The sequence below is a fragment of the Hakea prostrata genome, chromosome 1 (assembly GCF_041222555.1).
Source record: "Hakea prostrata isolate BN-2017 chromosome 1, UWA_Hpros_2, whole genome shotgun sequence".
NCBI classification, from domain to species: Eukaryota; Viridiplantae; Streptophyta; class Magnoliopsida; order Proteales; family Proteaceae; genus Hakea; species Hakea prostrata.
Window position 1 is genome coordinate 71,230,284 of NC_142600.1, and position 11,594 is coordinate 71,241,877.

The 11,594-nt window shown below is 37.6% G+C and overlaps 1 protein-coding gene across 4 annotated transcripts in view; it reads right to left on the reverse strand.

Annotated features, from left to right (window-relative positions):
* Positions 1 to 10,367, reverse strand: part of CNGC1 (cyclic nucleotide gated channel 1) — a 31,739-nt gene extending 21,372 nt beyond the window's left edge. Inside the window, exons 1-2 of one of the 4 annotated variants that reach the window (XM_089142086.1) lie at positions 10,088 to 10,367; positions 8,302 to 8,438 (exon numbers count right to left, since the gene is read on the reverse strand). In XM_089142086.1, coding sequence (XP_088998212.1) covers positions 8,302 to 8,330 — 29 coding nt within the window. In that variant the 5' untranslated portion in view covers positions 8,331 to 8,438; positions 10,088 to 10,367. The other 3 variants (XM_089142088.1, XM_089142089.1, XM_089142087.1) reach the window with 3 other exon arrangements.
* Positions 10,368 to 11,594: the final 1,227 nt, after the last annotated feature.

The window sequence follows — 11,594 nt, forward strand, 5'->3', positions numbered from 1 at the left end:
TTGGTGGATCATCTATTTCAGGGCATAAATTTAGATAAGGCACCCTCACCTAGATCAACATGAATGACGATGAGTTGATACTTCTTATGGTGGCCACAGCAGTTCTCACAACCATTGAATATATTAGAATAACATACATTGAGAGGCAACCATATCGAGTAAATGCCCGACGTGGGTTTCTTGAAACCCAACATTTTATTGGTGGCACCGAGCGTACATGTCATTCGGAAACAAGAATGAGCCAAAGATCCTTTTACAACTTGGTAAATTTATTGCGTACGAGGGGGCTCTTAGAAAACAACAAATTGGTGTTAGTTGAGGAACAAGTAACGATGTTTCTACATTGTCTTGGACACCACATTAAGAATTCGACTTTAAAGAACCGTTTTGGGCATTCTGAGGAGACAATGAGCCGACACTTTAATAAAGTGTTAAATGCAATGATGAAACTGCACCCGTTGCTTTTAAAACCCCCTAGTCTCACCACACATCCGAAGATAGCAGGTAACCATCGCAGCTTCTACCCATTCTTCAAAGATTGCGTTGGAGCCATTGATGGATCTCATATACCAGCTTGGGTACCTGTTGAAAAACATAGGAGGTTTCGAGATAGGAAGGGTCTTATTACACAAAACATTTTAGCTGCATGCGACCATGACAAAAAATTCACGTATATACTTACTGGTTGGGAAGGGTCTGCATGTGACTCCTGCATTTTGGATGATGCTCTCCATAGAGACGGAGATGGAAGATTAGTGGTTCCAAATGGTAAATTCTATCTTGCTGATGCTGGTTTTGCCAACCAAAGAGGTTTTTCGAGGCCATAACAAAATGTTAGGTACCATCTGAAGGAATGGAAGAGGGGAAATCAAAGACCCAAAAATGAAAAGGAGTTGTTTAACTTAAGGCACGCAAGGTTACACCACGTCATTGAAGGTGCTTTTAGTTTGTTGAAGAGTCGCTTTAAGATATTGGCAACTCGAGCGGAGTTTCCTTTCAGAACTCAAGTTAAGATTGTGATAGATTGTGTACTGCTTCACAACCACATTTTAAACCACGACTCTTTGGAAGAAGAGGAGGAATGGCTTGCCCAGGAGTCGAGGGAGGGGTCAGAGCCAACAACAGCTTCCTCTTCCGCACCACACTTGGAGGAAGATGAGGAAAGTAGTGATTCTAATGAAGATGAAGAGAACCATGCAGAGTCATTCGATGCAGAAGCATTCCGGAATGACTTGGCAATACCGATGTGGAATGCATATGCAACAACAAATGCTGCAGATGATGAAGACATGGGATCAGAGACTGAGTCAGAATCAAATGATTAAATTTTTAATATACTTCAATTTGTATGACTCCAACTGTTTGAGTTTGAGTTTGGATTGTACCTTATTTTGTTTTACTTTTGTCTCAAACTTTGTGGTATTATTTCATGTCTCCGTTTTGACTGTTTCAAATGTTAGCTTCAAATGTTAGAATTGCAACTGATCATGAATACTAGTGTCATCATATGATTGCTGCAATTATGTTTGTACCATATGTATTTTGATTGATCATAACTAGCAATGCATCATATGTATTTACTTTTGTCCCTGAATTATGATTTTACCAGATGGACTCTCAAAATACATCAAATTCAAGAGGAAGAGACATAGCCTCATGGCCTACTGAGGTGTCTCTTTCTTTATTAGAGTTTTTCCTACAAATTCATGGCAGTGGGAGGGCAGGAGACAATGGACTAAGAAAAGAGCATTGGTTGGGAATTAGTAGACAAATATCCAAAAAGCATGGCTCGAATTATGATTGGGAGCAATGCCGCAACCATTTTAGGATTTGGAAAAGTAGGTTGCGAGCGTTATCAGACTTGCAAAAACAAAGTGGACTTGGATGGAATCCAAGTGAAAAGAGGTTTGATGCTGCCCCACATTTTTGGTCTGAAGTAAAGGTAACAACTAATATTCACAAACCATCAATTTTTATAGATTAAAACACTTTCCTCGCTGCTGCGCCCATTAGCAGAAAAAAGTGAGTGAATGTGAAGTTTTAATATAGTTGATTCAAAGTTGAAAATTTATATTTTGAATTTGTAGAAGGAGCAAAAATACTGGAAGGACCATTCGGTGCATCCCATTCACTTAGAGGTTGCTACAGCCCTAGGTAATGAGATTGCAACTGGCACTGAAGCTGGAACAGCTACAGACTACTTGAATGACTCCCAACTGAATTCACATGAAGCCTATGAGTTCAACATCCAATTGGATGACAATAAGATTGGCAACTCCAGTTTTCAGCCTCAAACTACTACACCTGACATGTCGTGTACCCAATCTACACCACATGAGAGTAGTCGATCTCGAGGTAGGCCAAGAGGTGATGAGCAGTCTCATGATTCCCACAAGAAGAAGAAGAAAGGAGTTGATAAAGCATTAGCTCCCTTGGAGAATATCTCTGCTGCTTTCATAGACATAGTGAACCTTTTTCATGAGAAGGCTGCTGCTGAGAAGGCTGAAGACAAGGATGAACTTTTACAAAATGCCATTAATGCAACGACGGAGCTTGACTTGGAGACTCGGCTGCATGCAAAAGACCAATTGGAAATCACATCCGGCTTAGGAATGCACTACTTTCAGAGAAAGAGGAGGATAGGGCAACCGTCATCAAGTTTTACTTAGATAAATATGGCTGATGTTTAGTGCTGTTGAATCACCCAAACAATGATGATGTTTAGATAACATGACTTTTAAGATTTCATTTAGGCTATTAAAATTTTAAGAAGCTGAACTGTACTATTGTAAGATAAGTTTGATGGGTTTAATCAATCCTCCAATGGGGAGAATCTTTGTTTTTATATTGGTTTGTTCATGTTTGGTGTTCTTTTGGTTGAGGCTAGTTCTGTTTGGTAGTTTTGATATTTGCCTGTGATTCACAGAATAGATTGATCAAAATGAAGATTTTTACTCCTGCCTTCTATTTTAGTCTTGAAGACTATAGTCTGAAATATTTCATCTTGATTCCTCTTTGTGTGATCGTTTGATATTTAATTGCTTTTTTGTTTCCTTTCAACTTTTTAGAGAACTCTTTTCTGTTTAGCTTTGTGACAAGAGTTGTGGATCAGCATATATTTCTGCCCATGTTATGGTTATATAACTTTTATAGTGCCTGGTTAGTTTCATAGTATTTTTTTATTATTCTCTGCTGCTCTTGACAAGCCTGATTGATTGACCAATATCTGGGATACAAGTTTCTGTTGGTAAATTATGTGGGCTTTGTTCTTAACTAGGGATTTTTCAAAGGATCTAACTCTGCCTTCTTCATTCTTCAACAATTTTAATTTCAAAGGATCTAACTCTGTGGCAGTTTAGGATCTGTGTTCATAAATTCCAAAATTTTCCCCCAATCCAGTCTAAAGGATTAGAATTCAAACTGGGTAAAACCATCAAACCTGTTCAATGATGTAAAGATCGACTTCCACCATAACAAAGTCTCTCACATGGAAAAGTTGTGCTGGTGGTAGTACTTTTGACTTTGCTTTTGAATTTCCCATTTCATCCAAAATCTGTTCACCTGATTAGCTTTTTCTTATTTCATTTTTTTTTGGGGGGAGGGGTGTGAATAATTATCAAATTCATGGATTTAGTCTCCACTCGAATTCTTTCTGATTTGAAGACCATGCACCCATTGTCTTGAAGACCAATTTTTTGTGTGGGTTTGCATGTGTATATCCTGTTTTTTGTGTGGGTTTGCATGTATATATCCTATCTGTTGATGGCTGACTTCACAATAATATATTTTACTTAACAAAGTACTACTTGATCTAGATCTCTTCGTGTCATTCATCTCCTTCTTTGTCTTGCCCATTTATATACAGTCATAGGAATCATTCAGATTTTCATCTTGCCAGAAAAATTGATCCATTGAAATACTCAATTTTCATGGCCATGGGAAAAGCAAAAGGAAGGAATAACAACAGAAATACAAAAGGTGCATAGACCAGGTGAGAACAACCCAACTAGGACCAAATTCCCCTGCAAAAGCCATCTGTGTGAAAACAGAGAACATGCAAGTTCACTAGACCTTGCCCCAGCATTGACTAACTTTAGAACTAATGGTCCACCAAAAGGGAGTCATCAGATGATTAGCATTCTCAAACCACTAAGCATTGAACGATGGAACCAGTCATCTTATCTTTATGTGCTCTTAACTATTAAGAAAATAGAACATCAAAAACTTTATTTGATATATTTTCAGCTTACAGCCTAGAGATTCTCCATTTAAAGTATTCTTTATTTGACATATACCAACTGAATTTGTTTTACAGGTGAAGTGATGGGTGGTTACTATTGTGAAGATCAAACTTCACCTGGAATGGAACAACAGCCTCCATTGTGCTATTGTAGGCAAGGAAGGATGATCCTAATGACTTCAAGAACCAGGAAAAATCCAGGTCGAAGATTTTATAGGTGCCCAAGTGGTAGTAACCATCCAAATTCTTTTATTTGGCTAGATAATATGTCTGAGATTCATACAATGGAAGAGGGTTCTACAGCTTCAGCATCATATGACAGCATCAACAAGAAGAATTTGGGTGTTGCGTGCCGAGCCCCTACTGAGCACGTGCACACTGAAATTCTGTCTAACCGAATCACAATGTTGTATCATGGATTCTTGTTGTTATGTGTGTGGGTTTTTTCACTTTCTTGTTATGTATTTTTGTTTGCAACAAATAGGTAAAAACATTTGTCTTTTCAACATGTATTGTTAAGGGTACATTAATATTTCACCTGTCTGTTCTCATGGCTTAAAACAAAAAATCCTTGCTTGGAAAGATTATGAGGTTCGATGTAGATAATCTACCAACTGAGTAGCATAACGTCATTCTCAGTAGTTTATACCTATTCCCATATCAATTGACTGATGTTATAATCTACTAACTAAGTATCAATGTTGCTTACCTTTCTCATATCAATTGACTGATGTTATAAGCCACCTAGGCTAATTGTTGACTTGATATAAGTTCCATTCACGTTCCATATAAAGCTAATAAGTTCATTTCCCACATCATTTCTTTCCCTACTTTAAGAACCAAAAAACCCTATAGGTGTTTGGAATCTTGGGATGGTATATGAGAGTTAAGAGTGAGCGGTAAAAGTTTAACAGCATGTATCCATAGTGTATAATGAATACCTTGTGGGTGTAAACAAAGGAAAAAATTAAGACATAATACAAACTCACTTGAGTTAAACACTACAAAATGATCAACTGTTTGATCCTTTAACCTAGACTCTGATCCCATTTAATTTCACTTCCTTCAATTCTTTGCACACTTGTTGCGATGCCAATAACAAAGTATGGACCTTAGATTTATAGCCAATGGCAAGTTGGCTATAAATAGAAAGAGATCCAAGAGGTTGACATTAGCAGGTGCATGAAAGGGATCCTAATTAAACTGGGTATTCGTCAAACCTCTTATCTTCAATTATAGGATCATGCAACATTGGATCCAGTACTTCAAGCTGTTGTTGGTGGTGGTTGGTACTCTCATAAAGTTTTGGTCTTGCCATGTTTTATATTATGTAGTTACACTTATATCAAATTATATATTACACTTAACGGGGGAAAAAAATTGTCATCTCAGTAGCCCTCAACCCAGTAATAAATGGTTGTTCAAAGTGATTCAGGTTGACTCTACTCACAGAATCAAGGTAACCAAACAATTTTTCAAACAGATTCACTTTCAGAATCAGGGTAACCAAACAGTTTTTCAGACAGATTCACTTTCAGAATCAGGGTAACCAAATGGTTTTTCAGACAGATTCACTTTCCAGAATCAGGGTAATCAAACAATTTTTTTTTACAAATATGATTGTACAGAACCTAATTCCACAGATTCATGATTCCCTACAGAAGCGGATTCCAGGGAATTGCGGAACCAAACGCTCCCTTACGGTTCAAGCTTAAAAGCTTGATCCTACAGTGGACAACATTGGCCAAGCATGTACTTTGTCATCTACATTCCCTTCATCAGCTCATGGAAGGTCCCTCCAACAAGGTAACTTGAGCCTAGTGGCCCAGCACTCCCATGCTCCTCCTTATCCCCTCTAATTTATTTTCAGCCATTAAAGGACTGCAACAGATCTGGTTTTACATACCCTTTTTCCCCATTTCCATATCTTCCTATCCATCTATTAGAATCAAATTTCCTTCCCACAGCCTCATGCCTTTGACTCCAGCCGATCGAAACACTAGCATCATCCCTTCATCAAAAACCCTTTGACCAATGACCATACGCTCCTATTTTCAACCACAACCTCCTGAATTTTAAGAGACCTCCATACATGTCAAAAACTTCACCAAACCCCCATAAAGACATTCAGTCCCTATCCTTAAAGCCACATTCGCCCAAACAATCCCTACACAGCCCTTGGCCCTTTACAACCCTAACCAAAATTCTCAGGAAGGCTATTCTATTCGTAATGATCTTGCCAGTCTAAGCAAAGCCAATTGTAAATAAAAAAGTTTAATGGCCGAAAACATTGAGAATGGAAATGGAAAGGGGTACAGCAAGCATGCCGAGATATAGATTTAAATGATTTTCATAGGGTGCTCTCACTGAGAGAGTATTGTAACTGATTCTACACCCATAATTTTTTCCTTTTTTTAATAATGATGATCTTGCTAGTTTGGCCTTGTTCGAACCTCTTACTCGGGGGCTACATCACTTAGGGTAATGACCCTACATCCACTAAGGATTTTGCTTGGGAACAGTCAAATTGCAACTCACATGTTGTTCCCCCCCCCCCCCTCACTACAAAATTCAAGGTCAGAATAAGCTTTGGGTTGTATGATGCACGTGTTGGATCCAAAAGATTTTCTTATTAACAAGCCTATAATATGGGTAGAGGCTAGGACATAAGATTACTCAAGTAAATGCCTTTATTTCTTCATGTTAATTGCTAGTAACTGTTTTAATTAGGCTGGATTAAGGTTCTATAAGTCCATTCCATTCCTGAGTCAAATTTTCTTCATTATCTTATTTTCATAGTCAGTTTATGTTACATATTAGTTAAGGATTGGGGTAGGCCTCCCCTTTTTAGTGGCTAAGTATGTTTTTAAGCTTTCCACGTAAGTTTGTATGGGGATGCAACCTTCTACACAAAACTGACTAATGAAATTTTGGGTTGAGCATTTTCTTTTGCAGTTGAGAATGTATGCATTATGTGAAACTCAATAAAGAGAGCAAAATCATCGCGTGACATGGAACAAAATTCGATCAAAACCCTCGAAATTTAAAGCGAAATTTTCCATTTCCAGGAGCTTGAAATGAAACCATGAGGGAATGAAAAAAGTCTCAAGTTTTTATTGAAACCATACGAAACTGGGAATTTCCCCTAACTAGGTCGAAACTTGGTTCAACCCAGCTAGACTAGCTGGTCATAAGAAAAATTCAAAGGAAACTCAAGCTTCAACCTTGTGAAAATGGAAAATTTAGTGGAAACTTGAGATTTTTTCCTGCAAGTTTCGTGATTTCCCCAAATTTTTTATCTTTTTCTTTCTTTCATGTTTCCCCAAGTATCATAACCAATGCCCCCTCCATCAAGACTTCACTATCCAAATTGTGAATTCCCTTAGATTGGTTATCTTAGGCATGTTGATGACCACACTCATAGAGCTCTAGTTGTCGATTACCTCACCAACCATAGGCATGACATGTCATGGGATGTCTATGTACGTTGGCCAGAGGAGAGGATGTTACAGGCACAGTACTACTTGGCTCACGGGATGGATCCACCGAGGCGCTCCTCTTAGCACTGAGTTGTTCCCTTTTATTGTCAATTACTTTGTATTTCATGTTTTGAACTTAGAAGTTATATATTGAATATTATGTACTTAAGTTACAGTGCATTTGTCGAAAAACTCTACATTGATGAACTTTGAATGACATATCTACATTGACTTTTTTTTTCCTCCTTTTTTTTTTTTGGGGGGGGGGTTCAAATTTCAAAGTAATACTTCATTAAAATTCCTTGAAATGTTTCTCTTGACGGCTGAAATAAAAAGGTAATGCATAACTAAGCACCCATCCAATGGCAAAAAACATTTGAGCTTTATAAGAATAGAGCACGATGTTTATTCTTCCATTCTGGTTCAGTCAATCTGGAAGCAATTAAGATGTTTTCATACTTGAGACATCAACCAAAACTGATAACAGAAGACACAGTGTGTCATTTAGAATTGTAGAATTGTTTTAATGCATATAAATAATTGAGCACGAAGAGACACATGCAAATTCACAAGTTAACTAACCTCACAAATTTCTCTTGTCGGTAAGTCATAATTTCAGATATCTTAAGGGGAATACGAAGTCCAACATGAGAGTGCCAATCAATAAGAATCCTTTTCCATGTGGTAAATGTAGCTTTGAAAAACTTTAATTTCAATTCCTGTAAAAAGGCCAACTTCGAATTAGCATTTCTGTAACTATTAAGCTCTAAAATCAATAAAAGAAGCCCCAAGAATGCAGAAGTGATAACACAATTTGTCAGGGCTATGTGATTTTGATGCAAAATAATCAATGACAAGTAACAGCAACAGTCCACAATCCACCTTATAGAACTAAAACTGTAAATGCTGATGCAGTATTAGATTAGAAGGCCCAAAACTTAGTGGTACTGAACCAGCATGCTAATTTCTCTCTTCTTCTTCTTCTATAACTCAAACTTCTAACCTCACTCAGAAGCTTCCACCTAGTTCACCTGGTAATATCACTTGCAACTGAACCAACAACCCCCCCCCCCTTCTTCACATCAAGGTTGTCAATGGGAGAGGGCATTTATGGGATGGAGGGGTTTCCGAATAAACCATTTGGAATACTCCCCACCCAGCTCAGCAAAAAGAACCTCAATCACATAGCTGCAACAAAGTTATCTTTCTTGTACCAGCTACTCCGAAGAACTAGGAATTTTCCACAGTAACAACCACAAGAGCAATAGGATAGAAGCAAACTCTTCAAGACTGAATTCGATCAGGTACTATGATACACCATGACTTGGGAACAGTGGATTAAAAATAACTGTCTAGTAGAAAATCAAAAACTGATGTTTCCTTAAATGACTCCATAACTGTAGATACTCATCAGAGCAAAAAGCATCCTACCAACTAAATTCTGTCAACATGCTAAACCCTGAGCTTCCGATATTATAAAACCAATGCTACCAAATACCAAATAAATTCTGTGAACTTGCTAAACCCTAGTTTCTGATATTATAAAAAGCACCAGAGACTCCTCAAAAATAAAAACATCAATTCTGCCTTTCAATTCCCCATAAACTGGTACGACCATGAGTTATGAGATTCAACCCTCAGCCTCAAGCACACTGTAAATTAGGATGAAGCGCTAGTAAACCTTGATACCCTTGCATGACATATATTAAAGAGACAACCAGTTCTCTGAGTTATCAACAGGAGTTCACAAGAAAAATTCAACCACAGAATCTGAATTATCAATGTTTCTGTAATTAAATAAAATACTACAAGCTTGTAACTGTAGTACAAGCAATTCCTAATCACCACTTCTGTAACAGAATATATACTAAAATTTGGAGTTCTTCTGTCTGTCCAACAGATCAGGAGAAATGAGAAGCTGGGAATGAGAACGATAAATTTTCCAAACTAATGCCCGACCAAACCATACATTCCGAAGAGATATATCAAAAAATTTGGACCCAAATGAATATGATAACCAAAAATTCCACTACTTATCAATGACCCTTCAGAATAAACTAAAAAAAGAATATGAAGAGGAAAATATGTGCCCTGTAGAAGAGGTAACTGAGGAAACCTACCAGAACTTAAAATAGAAAAGACTGCACATTTATGTTCTAAATGGAACCGTACAAAAAATTCACCGCCAAGTCCTAAGGATTGGAACTCGAATCATTACTTCAATGATTCCAAAAGTGACAAATCCTTAACATTTGAATCTTGAACATATCCTTCACGGAATCCAAAAATCTTTGTTTGGGCGCGCAGAACCCAGTTCCTGCACTCCAAAATGGTTGAAGGAATAAAAAGAACTAACGTTGATACTCACCTACTCATCAATGAAACTAGGCGGATTATAAAGAAGTGATCTTTTGGTTTTCAAATATGAACAACTGCAACTCCAACCGCCACCAGATCAGAAACAACTCGGAAATTTCATGTTCTTACACAATGACTTTTCATTGTCTAAAGGAGGTTCAGTTTTAGAAGGAAATTTCCTCACACCTTCTAGGGCAGCAAATCGTCTACGACTTCATCTTCTGCCCGTGTTACTGACGTTCCAAGTCTTCCACCCACAGAGAAAGACCGCCACTGACACTCACACTTCATAGACGACGACAAAAGTATGACAGTATGGTCCAAGTCCCACATGACTACATGAGGCAGACTGAGTGAAAAAGTGGGGCCCACAACGACAGACTTTGGTTACCATAGTCAAATTTCCGAACCAACCCAGCAGATATTCTCTCTGACATCACTACTTTTCTTTTCTTTTCTTTTTTTTCTTTTTTTTTCACTGACCCCAACGGGTACGAAAACATAGATTAAAGTTAGGGAATTTTCCACGACACCCCTGACTCACCGCCTATTACTGAAGTCACCTCTTGAGTTATCGAATTTGTCAATCATAACTTTTATATGGAAAAAATATATAAAAGACACCATTAGCATTCGGAAATCATACTTAAAAGTGCTAAGGCACGTTTGGTTATATGAATCCAAAGATTTCAATGATTCATAAATAGAAGATTTATACCCATTTGGTTGTGTGAATCTGTGAATCCTTAGATTCATGAAAACAAGGGATCTTAGTTTATGAAACAAGTTTATTGTCTTAGAGTTCGGATTGGTCTCAACATCCAAGAAAAAAAAAGGAAGAATATACCTAACTTCAGGAGAAATGGATCCCAACAGATGGTGGGGTTTAGGTATGAACATTTACCATGTTTTTGCAGTTTATGCGGTTTCCTGTGACATGATGGAAGTTGTTGTCATTTACTTCTTGAGGAGGAAAAACTCCATGAGAGCATCCATGATTGTCTAGAAGGGGGTATCTATGAGGAGTTCGAGCGGTGTTTATTCAATTCAAATCTCCGTGGAGTTCCCCCACAGTTGGACTTATTGAAGTGGCCATACAAACCATGGTGGTTGTTCAAGCTGGAACTGGAGAAGACGAACGCCAAGCTACTAGAATCATAAATGAACTAAATCCCAACAATATCAACAATAGATATGACCTAGCCATGCAAGTAGACCTGTAAATGGATAGCCGGAATCCGCCTCCGAATTGGCATTCATATTCATTTAAGGGTATCCGTATCCGGAATTTTTCTTACCGGAAAATATTTGTATCCGTCCGCTAAGCAATAGAATTCAGATTCGAATAATTGCTTGTCGGATCGGATAATATCCGGATAAAAATTTATCCAGATAGAGTAAAGTATTTAACATTTTTTCTTTAAAAATTGATGATAATCGGATTCGGATACTGGTAATCGGATTTAGAAACCGGTATTCGGTAATCGGAAATTAGAAATTTATAATAAAAATATTAA